Source organism: Lissotriton vulgaris, chromosome 3_1 (assembly GCF_964263255.1).
Source record: "Lissotriton vulgaris chromosome 3_1, aLisVul1.2, whole genome shotgun sequence".
Lineage (NCBI taxonomy): Eukaryota > Metazoa > Chordata > Amphibia > Caudata > Salamandridae > Lissotriton > Lissotriton vulgaris.
This window is the reverse complement of record NC_141689.1, coordinates 255,604,172-255,622,440: the sequence shown is the minus strand read 5'-3', so window position 1 is coordinate 255,622,440 and position 18,269 is coordinate 255,604,172. Positions and strand designations below refer to the sequence as shown.

At 46.2% G+C, this 18,269-nt stretch overlaps 1 protein-coding gene across 2 annotated transcripts in view; it reads right to left on the bottom strand.

Annotated features, from left to right (window-relative positions):
- SMAD4 (SMAD family member 4) overlaps positions 1-18,269 on the bottom strand; it is a 324,854-nt gene that overhangs the window by 118,611 nt on the left and 187,974 nt on the right. For both annotated transcript variants that reach the window (XM_086960392.1, XM_086960393.1), the window contains exon 4: positions 8,304-8,333. In XM_086960392.1, coding sequence (XP_086816518.1) covers positions 8,304-8,333 — 30 coding nt within the window. The remainder of the gene's footprint in view (positions 1-8,303; positions 8,334-18,269) is intronic.

Sequence of the window (18,269 nt, the reverse complement as noted above, 5' to 3'; positions counted from 1 at the left end):
ACCGAGACCGCCCTCATTGCAGCAACAGACGGCATTCGAACTCTATTGGACAACGGAGAAACTGCTGCCCTCATCCTACTTGACCTCTCTGCAGCCTTCGACACAGTCTGTCATAGCACCCTTATACAACGCCTCAGCAACGTCGGAATACAAGGAAAAGCTCTGGACTGGATAATCTCATTCCTCGCCGGAAGAACCCAGAGAGTCCGCCTCCCCCCTTTTAGATCAGAGGCCACCGAAGTCATCTGCGGCGTACCCCAAGGATCTTCACTCAGTCCCACGCTCTTCAACGTATACATGAGTCCCCTCGCATCCATTGCGTGCCAACACAACCTCAACATTATCTCCAACACAGACGACACTCAGCTGATCCTATCCCTCACCAAAGACCCAAACACCGCCAAAACCAACCTACATGAAGGGCTCCCCGTCAACAAGAGAATAACGTTCTGCCTCCTCACCCACGCACGCAAAGCCCTCTACGACCTAGGACCCGAATACCTCAACACGCGCCTGTCCTTCTACACCCCCACCCGCCAACTTTGATCGTCCAATAAAGCCCTCGCCGCAATTCCACGCATCCAAAGACCCACCATGGGAGGAAGATCCTTCTCCTACTTAGCGGCCAAGACCTGGAATTCCCTCCCCATCCACCTCCGCCTCACACAGAACCACCTCTCCTTCAGAAAACAACTAAAAACTTGGATATTTGATAAGTAAAGCTCCCCCCCCTCCCTCAAGCGCCTTGAGACCCTCTGGGTGAGTAGTGCGCTATACAAATTTTAACTTGACTTGACTAGACCACGGTATGCTGAAGCCCAATTCCTCATCCAGTCTATGATGCTCAAATAGAACCACAGTGGTCAGAAATCCAGGCCATGCAGGAGGGTCGAAGGGAAAGAGCGAGGACATTGGCGAGCAAGAGTAGAAATCAGTATAATATAGTTCACCATAGTCTTTACATACTGAATCTGGTTTAAGTCAAGAGAAGGGTTGGGCAATAATAAAGTATTAGAGATACTCTGTCAGGGGACAAGGGATAAGGCCCATGTTTGGAAACCACCCACCTGAATCAATTGTGTCTGCATGTCAGATTAATTAGTAGCCACAGCCCATTACTGTGTATGGCACATATACTGCGTAAAGGCTTTGAGTTCTCAATAGTGTCAGGCCCTTGTATGTCTCTGCACTTCTGGGTGTATTATATATTATATGATTCTAGATACTTGGCAGTTGAGCCTTTTCAGGTATTCTCTCTACTTCATTTTTGAAAATCTGTTTTTCATTGTAAAATCTCATATTGCTTCATATCTGGGACAGGAACTAAAAAAGTGAGTTCCATCTTTTTTAGGGGCCAGTTTTGGATTGCTTACAGGGCCATATTTTCCACTTACTAGTCCATGATAGCTCTTGCAACATTATTCCACATTGTGCCTGCTGAATAATGATCATCAATAAGATTTAATTTGCTGTTGTTATCCAAAGGGGTTCTCCACCCAGCCACAGATTACTCACCTTTTGAATATTTCGCAGGGGTTGGACTGGATCTGGAAAGTTTTGAGCAGTACCTATATGAGCTTAGCAGAACTGATATGGAACTTGTAGACCTGCCCCGGTGTCACAGGTGACCGCGGAAACTCGGGTTGTGCTTGACCAAGTTGCAGGACGGGCTCTAATGACTACTGACATCTGGAACCATATCGAGTGGCGTGCCAATACCCTTGTGCCTTTTCAGGGTTACAAGTGCGCCAGAAGGGGGCCAAGGCCTGCTTGGAGTTTATGCTTTTTCTTCAACTTACCCGAAGATTTGGAGCATCTCATCGATCAACTTTGGGACTGACTTCAGGAACACAAACGAGACAGAGACCGGCCCTTGGATTTGGACGTGTCTCGGTGTGGATTAACATAAATAGGCTCTCGCAACTACATGTGTAAAAACAAAACGAGGTACAATGACCAAAAGGGCAAAAGATGCGCAGAAGCAGGTTCTTTGGTGTAAATCTTCTTGTCACAGCAAGATGTTTATTTTCTCCAGACTTGAGAATAGTAACATTCGCCGACACGTGTTTCGTCGTGTACGGATGAGTCAACACGACTCCTCAGGGCTGGTGATACAAAATAATGTAAGCATGTCATTCTGTATTCATGTTTATCTCAAAACTGCATATGGTGACAAAAAGGTGCATCCAACATGCAGTAGTGACGTGCGTGTAATTTCGCACACGGTTGGTGAGAGTGATAATGATGCTTGCATTCTGGGGCAAGTGATTGGTGATTGATCTATAGTGCTAGTGTGCACGTAGTGAGTGAAATGGACTTTTAAAGACCTGTGTGTGGTCGTGATTCACTCGTACACAGTGGTCCTAAAATTAGAGGGTTTCTGTGGTAGTGGGAGGTATATAGTGAGATGTCAAGAGTATTTATTAAAAGTGTGTCAGTGAAGAGGTATCAACGTGGCCTCTTAACGTGGTGGAGCAAAAGGTGTCTCTAGAAGGTGAAGATCCAGACAGCACTGTCCATGCAAGAAACTTTTCATACATGGATGATCGGTATTACCTTAAACTCCAAATCCAATGTCTGGTCGGAGTAAGTCTGGGTTTTTTAAGCACTGTTCTGGCTACACAGAGTGAGGAAGAAGAGAGAGCAACAATATCGACGAAAAAAATACACTTTTGTGGTAAGAAAAGTACTGACTTGCTGCCCTACATCCTTTCATGGATAAACCCTAGTCCTACGCACATTTTCCTCATTTTCGAAGCCTCCTCATGAGTTTATTTCCCTTGCTCTCTCTTCTTCCTCACTCTGTGTAGCCAGAACAGTGCTTAAAAAACCCAGACTTACTCCGACCAGACATTGGATTTGGAGTTTAAGGTAATACCGATCATCCATGTATGAAAAGTTTCTTGCATGGACAGTGCTGTCTGGATCTTCAGCTTCTAGAGACACCTTTTGCTCCACCACGTTAAGAGGCCACGTTGATACCTCTTCACTGACACACTTTTAATAAATACTCTTGACATCTCACTATATACCTCCCACTACCACAGAAACCCTCTAATTTTAGGACCACTGTGTACGAGTGAATCACGACCACACACAGGTCTTTTAACGTCCATTTCACTCACTACGTGCACACTAGCACTATAGATCAATCACCAATCACTTGCCCCAGAATGCAAGCATCATTATCACTCTCACCAACCGTGTGCGAAATTACACGCACGTCACTACTGCATGTTGGATGCACCTTTTTGTCACCATATGCAGTTTTGAGATAAACATGAATACAGAATGACATGCTTACATTATTTTGTATCACCAGCCCTGAGGAGTCGTGTTGACTCATCCGTACACGACGAAACACGTGTCGGCGAATGTTACTATTCTCAAGTCTGGAGAAAATAAACATCTTGCTGTGACAAGAAGATTTACACCAAAGAACCTGCTTCTGCGCATCTTTTGCCCTTTTGGTCATTGTACCTCGTTTTGTTTTTACACATGTAGTTGCGAGAGTCTATTTATGTTAATTTGCATTGTCTTTTGACTTGTTTGGACGGTTAAGGGTGTTTGCCGTCTGCTCTTTACGCACTACACAACGACACTCCATGTTCCTTGTACACACTGTAACGTCTAAACCTAGGTAGCGCTCCCCCGGAATCCTAACTTTCTAAAAACCCCCTTGCACAGTACGTGTCTCGGTGTGGAGACCGATATTTGGCAAAGTAAAGCTTTGCCTCATGCTCCCAAATGGCCTTCCAGTTTAACACGCAGGCACTGCAAGCCTTGAAGTCATGACTCCACCACAGGCAAACCTGATGAGAATCAGTCACAGACATTTGTTTGCAAAACTTTAAACCCTGTTGTCTTGGGAGGTTACATGTCCTTTCCACACTGTATAATTTTGAGGTGTAAGAGTATTGAAATAGATGAGAGGCAGCTCTGGATCTATGTCTGGTGGCGTTGGAAAAAAAGACCTGCCCATGGCATGGGTGTAGCATCTATATTAGCTCCACATGTCCAGAGTGAAACGGGTCGAATGCGGAATTGCACAGCACCAGTGCGCACGTTTACTGGTTGCGAACCACCATGTGTGCCACCTTGGGAAAAGGGTGATTTGTAAAGAATGTTAGTGTGAGAAGTTGGCCTGGCATATGCTGACCACTAATTATAATGGGCACCTTTGACCAGTCCAAACAACCCTTATTGATGATTAGGTTAAAGACAACCTTTACTGAAAGCCATCCTAGTGGTAGCTATGGAGAGCAGCCTTCAGGCTAAGCCTTGAAGGAATGTAAACCAGCTTGTTTTACCAGATCAGAACCTCCTGAATGACCAAATGAAAGGAGAACCACACAAGGAATACATAAAATATATGTATTTATTACTAACCACTCTCTACTAACCTCTTTATGAGATTAGAGAACAAAGCACACAATATTAAATCACTAGAACAACAGTAAATAGCACAATACACAGTGGGCTCCAGGGGGAGACCAAACCATATACTAAGAAAGTGGTATAACAACCACAACTTGAATAGACACAGTGCCTAAAGCACGTAGAATCGCTGGGACCCCAAGGAACCACCTAAGGTAGTGACACAGGGGACCCACGGAGGACGGGTGCAGTGTGAGAAGACAAGCTCCGTACAACTCTATGGGAAAGTCGCGGTTGGAATTTTAAAAGATTAAGGACACTTCTGAGAGGACTTTGAGCAAACCCTTTCAAACATAGAAGGATCTAAGGCCAGCACCCTTGTGAGCACTGGAGTACTTGTGTTACCTAACCCAGGGAAACCGGGTGCATAGGTGTCTAGTGAAGTCGGGGATCTTCGTTGTTTTCAATGGCGTGATGCGGAAAAGTGCTGCTGCCGGGAGGAGGAAAAGTGTCCAGTGGAATCCAAGCCTGGATTCGAGGTGAGAAGAACCTGAAAGCAGAGGGGACAGAGTCTGGGTCACATCAGGGTGACCAGAGGCATGGTAGACTAATGCCCACTGATGTCGGGTGCTTCAGGTGAGTTGGCGCGATACTGGACTCTGCAGTCACAGGGACCAGGAGACTACTGCGACGACCAAAGTCCGGAGGTGAGCTGTCCCATGAAGGATGTCGATGCGCGGTCAGTGTCCAGATAGAACACCAACAAGCCTTGGCAACTGCAACCCATGCGGTCAGAGGAAATCCGCTTCGGTGAGGACCAGCAAGGTCCTGGTGATTCTCCAAGCAATGGAGAATTAGGGCACGTCTGGAGCAACGAGAAAAGCCCATGGAAAGTTAAAGTTACCTTCACAGGGACCCACAGGCCAACGGACCAGAGATCGCGAAGGGACCTCGCGATGAATCACAAAATACCAAACCCACTTGTGGAGTGTAGCCCGGAAATCTTCGGAGGAAACACTGCTCGGGGTCATGACTACAATTAGTCCAAATCACAGCCTCAGGGATCGCCAAAAAGCATTAGCTGCTGCAAAAGTACACGATGCACAGGGGTTTGGGTTGCACGGTCCCCACGAGGGATAAGGGCCTCAGAATAGTTGAGTACGCAGATCAACCTAAGAGACCTCGGGAACTCACTTCCTGTGTTGCAGAAATCTTCGGAGTCCTCAGGAGCTTCGGAGACGCAAACCAGTCAGATGTGTTTAGGTGCCTGCTTAGCAGGGGAGTAACTCCTTTACTGCAAGGGAAATTCTTCAGTTGTCCAGCGTCGTGCAGATCGCCGAAGTATTTGGTTTCTGTAGCAGAGTTTAGTCCAGGTAAAATCTAAAGTCCTGTAGTCAGGGGTTCCTACTTTATACCCAAGGAAGGGGTGGGACAAACTCTGAGGACCGACGTATAGGAGGGTCAGGACAGAGGGATGCCTACACCCAAGTCCTTTATCCAGTTTCGCGCAAGAGCAGGAGCCAATGGCTCATGCAACCGGTTTGAACTGGACTATTTACAGGGACACCAAATGTGCCCCCAGTGCAGACATCAAAGCACTCTCAAAGTGCACCCACCCAGCTCCAATACACTAAAGCCTGTCTGGGAGGTGGAGACACACCCCTGTGCCAGGAAGCCTATTGTCAAGCCTTCCCCTGCTCAAGCTTGGCTCAGCAGCAGGAGGGCAGACACTTGTCTGTGGCTGGCAGCATCCATTTTGTGATGCCCAGGTCGAGAAAGCTGGTACCGGGTGTACCGGTGTGTTGCATATGTCCCTTTAGGAGGGTGGAATCATACCTCCCCAGCCAGTTACTGGTGGGGAGGTATGATTCCAAGGTGTTTGACACCAAACACAACATGTTTCTAAGCAGCCGTTTTAAAGTTAGCATTTACTGCGAGGTTATAATGCACTTAAAAGTATATGGTTGGCTGCATCACAAACAACCCCGGAAAATAGGTTCCGTAGGCTGCAGAGGGGCTCTGCTCATGCATGGGCACCCTCTCACATAAAACCTAGCACCCTGACATCAGGATTGATAAGGCCTGCCCTAGAGGTGACTGATAGGTTTATGTGTGCAGTGATATAAGGCAGATATAGTGAACCTATATCTAAGTAAGTGGTGCATGCACCACCTTACACAGGCTGCAGCAGCAGACCTGTGGTGTCAGTTTGAGTAGTGTCTCAGGGTTGGCACAATACATGCTGCAGCCCCTGGGAGGCCTCTGGGGTACCTATTCCCTGGGTACATAATATACCATATACAAGGGACTTCAAAGGGTACCCCAGAATCTAATCTGGAGTGTCCCTAAAGTACATGCAATCGTTAAGAGGTGATGGATGGCAGGATCCCAGCCAGTCTAAGTCGAAAACAGTGAAACATCAGCAAAAAGTGGGGGTAACTATAAGAAGCAGATCCTACTCTCCTACAGTTAGGTCACCCAGCCTTGGTCAATTTCTCAGTTCACCACGGAAGCCAGTTTGCTCCAAGCAACCAAGAGGGGGTCATCAAAGCTTTCATGAACGTAAGCAAAGGCTCCACAGAAGAGGAGCCAGACTGCTGGATTTCCATGTGGTCTATTTTGCTTCACTCCACCGATAAAGCCAATTTCAGAACTTTCTCGGTGTGTAGACCCAAAGGTCATTGCAGGGCCATCTCAAGGGAAGTAGTTAGGCGACTGGAATTCTGCAGGGCAAAATAGTCCCCAGCATTTACTAACTCCAAACTGGTATTCTTAACCCTTCTACTCAATGCTCTTTCCATTTTTAGCTGTCCCCCTTACAATCCATTAATAGTTTTCCATTTCAGTGTTCCTCTAATTCTTGCTCACCTCGCCTGTACCTCTATGAATTTTGCCATTCCCTTTCGACTGATGTTCTTTCCTTGTCATACTCTATGCCACCCTGGCCTTTCTGTTTTCTTCTCTGTGATACAACCAATGCCTGCTTGCTACCTAACTTTGACATCTTTCACAATCATGTTGTTTTATCCAAAATATTCCTGTTATTTCTTGCTAGTTTCTATAGCTGTTCCATGTACTTTCAGTACAGAGATCTAACATCTCTCAAGCTGTTATTGAACACTGCAAAAACACCAGTCTCACCAATACAGTTTATAAAAATGTAAAAGAAATACACCAGCTTGCCAAGATCAGCCCTTAGCTTGCAGAGAAGGATCGAGCACAGCAAGGGGGAAACCTTACGGAAGGTTCCTACATTTAAAACTTCTTCTCAGAATGAAAACTACTTCTCTGTGCTAGTCCATATAAGCGGATTTTCATTATTTTTAGACATGATGCACTCTACCTCACTTTTAAGTTTCACAAACAAGCAGAAGACTAATTTGCCTAGGCACTTTTTATCATACCAGCAGCAAGAAACTTGACTGAACAGTATGCACTTTATTAGTTTAGTATATCAATCATAAAGCTAGGGTTCCCAAACTCATTACCACTAAGAACACTTTCGTAACAAAATGAACATTCTCCTCTAGACATACAACACAGACACAGTCCGCCGTAGCAGATGCAACTTAACCCTTACTGAGTTGAAGACTGCAATACACAGGACACAACAGAGTCATGGTTGTCAGAGATTGGCATAATGGTGGAAAAAAGGCAGATTGTGTTACAAAATGAGACACAAAGTTCACACCAGTTTTGATCAAAAATAATGAACTTGCACAGAGATATTGTTTGAAAATGTAATGCACACAATGTTCTTGAAGCTACTCCAAACTCTTCTACACATTTGATTCAGGTGATAGAAAGTTCTGTCAAATCAAACACTAATAGTAGTAGTGATAGACACTTACAATTCAATTTAGCTCTGCAATACACATTTTTGACAGTCTAAAACATTCAGCATCCAGTTAAGCAATTGCACCTACCAGAACTTTGAAGTGTCAATCCTGAAAGATCTAAAAAAAAAAAACGCATACAAAAATGTTATTTTGGAATTTTAGGACTTTTACTCGCTACAAAAAGCAACTGTGAACAAAGCATATGTTTTGTAGCTAAACGGAAGCCATACAATAACTACACCCACAGACTGTGAATGTATTGCTTCTCTAGGCAACCTAGCATTAGGAGTATAGTTTGTCAGGACTAGAATTTGGTGCCCAGAAGTTAGAAACAGAAACTGTAATCGAAGTGACATTAATTAATGTGCTTTACAGGTTAGAACTAGAAACGATGTATACAACATTACACTGTCCATACCAAAGGCCCTAGGCAAATTCCACAATTTAACATATTTTCAAATGTCTTCCTTCTAAAACAAGTGGCTTAATGTTAACGTTATCTATTTCTGCTTTTAGCACAAGCCAGATATTCAATTACTGCTAGCAAATTAGTTAATCCTATTACTGCAGGGGGGTTTGCACACCTTGCAGCTGCACTTTCTGTAGGGGGGGGGGGGGAATCATTGTTAGGTTATTTAAACAGATGTACCTTTTTGGTCATGGAGCAACTAATCAAAAATATATATATATATTTTGCTCAATATTACTTTGCATTTTTCAACATAATTCTGAATACTATCCAAGGAAATGTTGGCTGAGTGGCTGGAGTCTAGCAATACCAAGAGTTGGTTTTCCTAAGCAACTAATTAGTCTGCACAATCAATTATGTTAGGTTAGCGCAGATCACTAAACTATGGCAAAATGGAGGTTTATGGTACAGAGTTCTTTTGATAACACAGCAGGCTCAGGCCTATACGGAAAGTAGTAAACTATATATTTTTAGTTCTGTTCGACTAAAAGAATCTATTGGTGCAAATTAAACCCCCTTGACCAGACAGGACGCCCAGAAGAACATGCTAAACACGAGGTTTGCCAGATTTTTAGAATTATTTTTCCAAAACATGGTAATTCCCTCCATTCTCCCTTATGCAGGAACGTATCAATGCAAAGGCTTGATCCCAATTTAGGGGCCTGTTATCATGGCGGGTGGATCGCCACCGCCGGACAGGCGATGGCGATCCGCCCGCCAAAACTCACAGCCGGACGGCCATTTACTATCCCCCCCCCCATTAGCATGGCGGGGGTACCTCGGTGGACGGAAAAAACACATCCATAATATGATGGGTGCGGTACAATGCCTTTCCATGGCGGAGACTCCGCCATGGAAAGGCATGCAGACTTTGGCTTGGGGGGCCTGTTGCGGGCCCCGGGTGTTGGGGGGTGCACATGCACAACATGCCTTTTTAACATTGTGGCGGGTGCTGCTTACAGCACCACCCCCCACAGTGTTAAATATGCAGGATGCGACCACGAGGGTGGCGGTCGCATCCTAATGGGCACAGCGGGACCACCACACCTCTGGCGGTCGGTCCCATTTGGCAGGCAGACCCCTTGTCTGCCCACCGTCGTAATTGGCGCCTTAGTTTCTCTGAGTCTCCAGAGTTTGGGCACACCAGACACATGAAGGTTTTATATGGATTCTCGATGACCACAGGTAATAAACTGGGTTTAGTGCATTTTGGAAATTTGGAAAGCAGCTGCGAGTAAAATTCAAAGATTAGGGTACCTGTATTTTAGAGAGCATGGAAACAAACCACAACCATAAATCTCAGCTTTTGCGCATCCTAAAATTTATATTTGGGTGGGTGCCTGATCTCCCCAACGCAATATCAACATGATAAATGTTTTGCATTTATTTTCCCAAAACATTCTCTCCAGTCTCTCGTGCACAGGCACATATTCCTACCAGGATTAGACCTCCCAACTTTGCCTTGGTCTCGAAAGCGTGGATGTACCTGGCATAAATGGAATGTCTATGGGCTACCGTGGCGTGCAATAGGTTGAAAAGGCAAGACCTATTGGCCTTTTGAATGCTTTGGTTTGAAATGTCCCAGAATATCTGAATTTAGGAATGGAACGTGATCTGAGCCATTCCAAATTCTGGTTTACATTTAATACCAGGTAATGCGGAGGATGTTTTGTGAAAAAGTGTTTTGGGGGGCACGGGTGTGCAACTGGAAACCACGAATACATGGAAACTCAGCTGATAACAAATGTCATGAAATCGGGCGTTTCTAAATTTTCTTGAGTACAACGGTACCCCACAAGTATTGAGGGGGGCAGAGAAGGATGGAACAAGAAAGGCTTCAAAATGGAACCATGGAAAGTGTAACAGGCATGGATTTAGGGTGATCTTTAGTGTGGGTAGCTACAGAATTTGGGCCTGGGGCAGCTGGCACATTTGAAGCACCCTATGGAATTTCCTTCTCCTAAAAACATTCCCTAATGCGTACTGTGTGGATTCGTGCTCAACCCTGTTAAAAGAGACACACATACATGAGTCAAAGAGAGACATTTTTGAAGAAAACAAATTCAAACTGCATCTAGCTTCAAGTCTGGTGACTTCACATTCAGGTAACCAGGAGGTGCCGTTTAGATACGGGTCATGCTTGGACAGGGACATGTTCCTAAGTGAGGAACAATGAAAGTAATGGCAATGCTTTAGGGATAAAATGATTGCAAATCCGACAAACGCCATGTTTAACATAGACAGCCAGTCAGGGCAAAGAAGGTTGTGTACCCAAGTGATAGAAACTTTAGCCTATGTAGGTGTTAAAACTATATCGTAGTGGTAGGTCTCCAGATAGCCTAGGGAGAGAGCAAGAGCACACATGTACTCTCATGAAATAATGAAAGCAAAAGAAAAAAGTAGTTCCCCGAAAGTGAGCAGTGGAAGTATGCAAGTCATACAATCAAAAGGATGGTAAAGAAGATATGCTGTCTACAGATGACTTTTTTTAATTGCTTTAAAACTTTTGCAAGGAAATACAGTAACCCAATACAGTACATAATTATATTGGCTGGAAGCTAAGCAGGTCAGAGGTGGTCTTGTACAATACATTCGTATATTGCAAACAGAGCAAATATCATCAACAGAGGTTGATAACAGAGAGCTGGTAATACAATGCACATCCCAAGCGTATACATTCATATTGAGCTAACATAAACAGCCTCCTGCCCAGCAAATAGTACCCACCCATACTCAGCAGGGTGGACTAGAAATCAGCTCTTAATAGTTCTAGCTTCCCTCAGGCTCGCCAGTTTCTATCCCCACCAGGTATTGCTGGTATAATCCTGAAAAACCTTTAGGCCGAATCTGCGGGAGGAGGAGCTCACTATAGGTATCCGATCGTGTGGTGCAATAGAGCACATCCCTCTCCCATTCAGCTGTTGTCGGGGACAAGGCCAGTGACCAAAAGCATGGAGCCTGAGATACCGGGTCGGGTGGAGAATACCGCTGATACCCGACTCAACGCAGGTGTGGCCTTGGCAGCTTTCCCTCCTCTCTCGCTGACCGCCTCATTTGACCTGATGGCTGGCCTTAAATCAGGTTCCCCTCGGGATGCCTGTCCGGCAAAATTTTTGGCTAAAATGGCAGCTGTCATCAATCCCCTTGTGAACCCCCTGTTGAATTGTTCTCTTGCACAGGGTGTGGTTCCCCAGGCCTGGAAGCAGGCCATGATCATTCCCCTGCTTAAAAAGCCTGGCCTGGATGTGGAGGTGTTGGCGAATTATAGACCTATTTCGCTCCTGCCGGCTTTTGCAAAGGTCATTGAAAAGCATGTCCATAAGGTGCTTGCCGATTACCTGGAGTCACATGACCTACTGCACCCTACCCAGTCGGGTTTCCGCGCCAATCTTAGCACCGAAACAGCCCTCCTGGAAGTCTCGGAGGCGATTAAGGAGGTGCTGGATTCGGGCGGGAGAGCGATGCTGGTGATGCTAGATCTGTCGGCGGCCTTCGACACCGTCCCTCATGAGGGTCTTCTTGCAAGACTCTCAGAGGTTGGTCTCCGAGGGACGGTGCTCCAGTGGTTTCGATCTTTCCTGGCAGGCCGTCGACAAACGGTCTGGGCTTCTGCTTGCTCCGCCGAGATGTCGCCATTGGGTGTCGGAGTTCCTCAGGGCTCTGTCCTGAGTCCAACTCTATTTAACATCTTCATGACCCCTTTGGCGGCATTGGCGGAGTCTTTCGGGGCCCAGATCGTTTCTTATGCCGATGACACCCAGCTCCTCTTCACCTGTGAGAGGGATGCGGACTTCGATGGAGGTAGGATCCAGGGTTGCCTTGAGGCTGTGTTTCAATGGTTTCATCACAATAGCCTCAAGTGCAACTCGGATAAATCCGAGGTCCTCTTTTTTGGGTGCAGTTCGGATCCGGACTGGAAAGTGTGGTGGCCTGAGAACATGTTTTCACCAGCAAGTTCGTCCCAGGTGGCTAAAAACCTTGGGATTAAGATCGATAATGGCCTCACACTACGTTCACAGGTAATCGGTCTCACTGGTACCTGCTTTGGCCTACTCCGGATGCTACGCAAGTTCCTTCCCCTGTTATCGGAGGAACATAGGAAGATCACGGTGCAGGCGATTATAGGCTCGAGAATTGACTATGCCAACGTCCTTTATCTCGGCTTGCCAGAGTATCTGCTCCAACGGTTACAGGTTGTCCAGAATTCGGCAGCACGGGCCATTTTTGGACTATCGCGCCGTGCCAGAGCCTCGGGTCTTCTGGAGGCTCTGCACTGGCTCCCTGTCCGGAAGCGGATAATTTTTAAAACGCTTACTCTGGCGCACAAAGCCTTGCACGCCTCCGGAGCAAAATACCTGCAGAAGAGGCTGGCCTTTTATTTACCTGCTAGGTCGCTCAGGTCTGAAGCCCTGTCTCTTGCGGCGGTTCCTCGTGTGAAGAGAGCCCGCATCGGAGGCCGCTCTTTTAAACTACTAGCACCTCAGTTATGGAATAAACTTCCTGTGTCCCTGCGCAGCATTCCTAATTTGTTGGCCTTCCGGAAAGGGCTTAAAACCTGGCTCTTTTCCTCTTAGTTTCGGCACCTTTTAGGTTCCTTCTATTTCTGTTTCTTATTTTCCCTGTTGTGTTATGAGATTAGTGCGCAATCCAAAGCGTCGGGACACTCTTCTGAGTAGCCGTACGCTATACAAAACCCCTGCATAACATAACATAACCCTACACTTAGCGAGAAGTAGTCCCATGACCACTAGTCGTCCGGCCTGGTTTCATGTGTTTTTACTATAACCCAGGATTGCGAGCAGCAGCTCTGGTGTCAGCAAAAGACTTGTGATCATGTTTATCTTGCAGAAGACCTTGTCCCAGAATTCAGCAATCCAGGAAAACAGCCAGGCAACATGTAGAAACCGCGCCTCTCCCTCCACACAGCGAGGGCAAGCAGCGACTCCCGTAGGCCATATCGCTACAGCCTTTCTGGGGTGTAGTAAACCCTATTAAGAGATTTAAAGTAGATTAGTCGAGGTTTACCATTAAGCGAGATGCGCTTAGTCAGTTCAGAGCTACATCGCTAGGCGCTATCGCCAATGATTGTGCCTAGGTCTCTCTGCCAGTTCCGTCAGAGCTTATTCTTCGTCGGTCTCCTGGTGTCTTGTGCCTGGTTATGAATGATAGTAACTATCCTAGTGGGAGGAGTGCCTTGCAGGATGCAGGAGAGTGATGGGATCTCCATGCGTTCTAACAGGTCCTCCACAAGATATGCAGTGCATGCCTGGTTCTATGTAAGTGATATTGCTCTAAGGGGGAGGCCACATGCTCTTCTACAATTATGTCTTCCCACCTGCCTGCCACCCCTTCCTGGAGCAGGTCACCCATCTGCAAAATGCCTAATTGTTTCAGCGCGGTTGGTGCTTCTTTATCACGACCAGTCAGAAACCAATGGCACCAGTCAATTGGATCCAGAGTATAATAGGGTACCGGCCTGTGTGTTTAACAGGTTGTGCCAAGCATGGACTGTAGTGTTTATAGAATGCAATACACCTGTCTTTCTGTCAGGTGTCCGGAATAACATCTTAGGGAGCGTGTAGGGGTTGGCAGCAACTGCCTCAATCTATAAGTGTGGCAAGTTCTGCGGCTCGTGGATCCAGTAGCGGGTGTGCGAGCAATGCGCCACTCTATAGTACAGATCCAAGTCCAGTGCATTAAGACCACCCATCGAATAGGGCAAAGTTAATGTGTCCCACTTAACCCGTGGTTGTTTCCCAGCCCAGGCAAGTTTAATAAGTAAAGAGCAGAGAACTGCAAATGTCCGACTAGGGAGAATCATCGGGATATTCAGAAACAAAAACAATAATCTATGGAGGACTATCATTTTTATTAAAGAAATACGCCCTACCAATGAGAGGGGCAGAGGGATCTACCACGTCACATCATCCTCCAATTTAGCAATAGCCCTCCCATAATTGTCGGAGAATACTACGTTAGGGTCGGTATGCACCTGTATGCGCAGATAGCGCCAAAGTCTGTAGTCCATTGTAATGGGAAGTCAAGTTTTACTGGAGTCATGGCTGGAGTAAGCAGGAAAATGATAGAATTGGACCAGCTGACTTTAAGCCCTGATATACCTCCACAATTCATGACCTCTGTAAGCACCGGTGTACGATTGCCCTCTGGGTCTCCGACATACAAGAGCATACTGTAGGAATTGACGCAAATCTGGTTTAATTTACTTGACGTTTATTGGAGAATCCAGTTAACAGCAGCAGCCTACAGCAGGTTATAAATTACTCCAGTCCTAGAACTCTCCACACAGATGCCATTCAACAGCATCATAGCTTACATCAGAAGGCTTCTACATTCGACACATACCATCCGCAGAGGCAGAGATAATAAGCTGATATGTAGTGAATCTCAGCCTTCTAGGTCTGTGAAACTCCCTTAAAGCACAGGCCAAAGGCTTAGCCACCAGGGCATTGAGTAGAGGTGATAGCGGACACCCTTGCCTGGTACCTCTGGATATTGTAATCAGAGGAATTACCATACTGCCAACCCTGACTCTAGCCACTGGTGCGCTGTACAAGACCCCCACTAGCCGCAAAAAGACATCTCCCACCCCAAATAGACTGAGCACTTCCCTCATAAATGCCCACTCCACAGAGTCAAACGTTTTCACTGCATCCAAGAAGACCGCAGCTGCTTTGACATTTGAGTTAATGTTCTGGATAGCACTGAATACCCTTCTGAGGTTAGAAATTAGGCATCGCCCCGGAACAAAATTAGCTTGCTCTGGACCGACCAGTATTGGCACAAAGGGGGGCTAGACGGCTAGTATTTTAGCGAACAGTTTAGTGTCTACGTTTAGACGTGATAAGGGCCTATAGGAGGAGCATTCGTTTGCCGGCCTCCCAGGCTTAAATATAGCTATTACCAAGGCCTCTCTCATGGTAGGTGGCATCCTATCAGCCTTCACCATTTCTTCATGGAGGGTGACTAAATGCGGTATTAGTATTCCGCGAATAGCTTATAAATAAAAGGTCACAGTCAGGCTGTTGGAGACCAGAGTGCTGCCGTCTCACATTGACTGCAGAGCTCTATGAATCTCGCCAGGCTCTAGAGGTGCCATAAGGTGTTCTCTATGCAAGTTAATGAGCCATAGCAGTTGTATATGCTCTAATTAGTCCTTCATGCTCTCCTCATTCGGATCTAATCTAGAGCTATACAATTCAGTGAAGTATCTGCTAAATCTCTTCGCAATAAGTGTTGTTTCATGTATCTGACTCACATTTTCCCCCAGATTTTCGATCATTGTACTAGATTCCCTTTTGCGGCGCAGCAGGATGTTCTCGCCGTACGTTCTAGCTTTAGCGTAGTTGCCCAAATGTTTTACTTCACTGTCTGCTGTTTCCTGGTACTCTTCTAATGTAGTTTTAATTTCCTTAAGTGTGGGTGCCTCTTTCCTCAGCTGGTAAGAACGCTCTAGTCCTGAGAGCCTCTTTTCAGGCGCAGTCAGACTTTCTCTTAGTGAACAAAGAACCTCAGAGTGTTTAGCTATGGCAACCCCTCTAAAAAAAAAGCTTAAACGTTTCCCAGACCGTGGAAAAATGAGCAGCTGAGCCTATATTGTTTGGGAAGAACTCTTGAGCGGAGGAGGCCAGGGCTGCTTTAAACACAGGATCCAGTAGGGAGTATGGGGGAAACCTCCAAGTAAAGGGCACGCTGCTCCCGGGGGTAAGGTCCGGTCTACAATAAGTGCGGGGAAGTGGTACAAAGTCAATAACGTTAGAGCAAAGCGATTTAGAAGCCAGCCAGAAATCTATCCTTGTGTGCATGTCATGGGAGTAATGAGAGAACTCTGAAGCATCAGGGGAACGCCAGCGCCATTCGTCTAGTAGGCCTAGGTGATCAGCAATGTCTTTTATAGCCCTAGCTGAGGCAGAAAGCTTCGAACAGGGGGCCCTGGAGCGATCTTGGGCCGGGTCAAGAACGCAATTAAAATCACCGCCCTAGATCAGGGAGAGATCGGGCCCTTTGAGGATAAGTGAGACTGTTGTGTGGTAGAAGAGAGGATCGTCATAATTCGGGCCATAAACATTAACTAGTTTGACATTTAGCCCTTCTTTGTAGCATCTAGAAATGGCAAATCTACCACCTGGTTCCACATCAAACTCTTGTATAGTAACTCCAGACTTTGAGTAAACCCACGTGACAACACCCCTAGGATGGCAGGTGAACCCAGCGGCATTGAAATTGCCTACAGCCGTCTATGTGTAAGCATGTTGCTATTGGGGGCTAAATGTCTTTCTTGAATAAATGTGATGTCTGCGTGTTGAAGCATGAGATATGCTACTATTTTGCGTATTTTCCTGTAGTCCTTTAACCCCCTCACATTCCAGGACAAGAATCTATCTCTGTTCAGCAATTTAGGGGTTGCATCATTTGGAGAAGATGTATTCATCATAGCAGTACTCTCAACATTTTAATTCCCCACATTACCAGTCAGCACAGTGAAACCTGAGCAGTGCTCTTTGCATTTGTACTTGTACTATAAACACCCCCCAATGCAGTCCCCAACAAAGCATAGTTGAGAAAATACCCACCGCCTCCAGTTAGTCAAACCCCAGAACAAACTCCACCCTCCCCCACCCAAACACAGATACATTAGCAAGAAGTGAGTAACACGCGGGGGCAGATGTTACTGGCAACAAACTTATTCCCGCTTCCGGCATCATGAAAATGAACCTATCTAACATGCTACCCCTCTGGTGCACTACAAGGGTTGTTTAAATCGTCACTATGACTGGACACAGCAATGCTTATATGTCTGTCAATGACTGTCAGACTGTACCATCAGGAGCTTACTTAGCGTGTGAGCGGTTCAACATGCTAATTATGCATAGATATAACCGACAACCATATCAGGGTCATGAAGAAGACTAATCATAGATATTGGTATCACGTTTCCAATCCCAGGGTTCGGCGGCCTGTGCAGCAGCCACCCGGGCAAAAGCCCCCACCGCGCCACAGCCTGATGGAGCCACGATTTAATACAACCAAGTGAGTGTCAAACTAAATTCACTGTTCGTCTAGCTCTGGGACCTGATCTCTCCTGGAAGCCAGGGAGCACAAAGGTTCTCGACGAGATCCTCCTCCCTCTCGCCTTTTTATGAATTGTAGCGCCTGCTTCGGTCAGTAAATATAAATGCTTTGCCAACAGCTTGTATGTGCAATTTAGCCAGGTACATCATGTTGTAATCAAGATTAAGGTCGCAAAGTTTATGCTGGACAGGGAGAAACAAACATCTTGATTCCTGAACTTGCTGTGTGAAGTCAGGGAATAGAGAGATGTCCATGCCCTCGTGCCGCAATGAGCACAGCTCCCTGGCTTTGCGTAAGGCTGAGTACCGATCCCTATAGTAAAGCAACTTAGCAATTATGGGTCACGAAGGGGCTACCAAAGCCAACAGGCGCAAGGGAGCGGTGAACAGACTCCACAATGAACACAAGAATGTGTCTGTGCCCATAAGTGAGATCAATAATTGTTCCACAAAGAGTTCCATACTAGGGATATTCGTCTACTCTGCTATTTACAC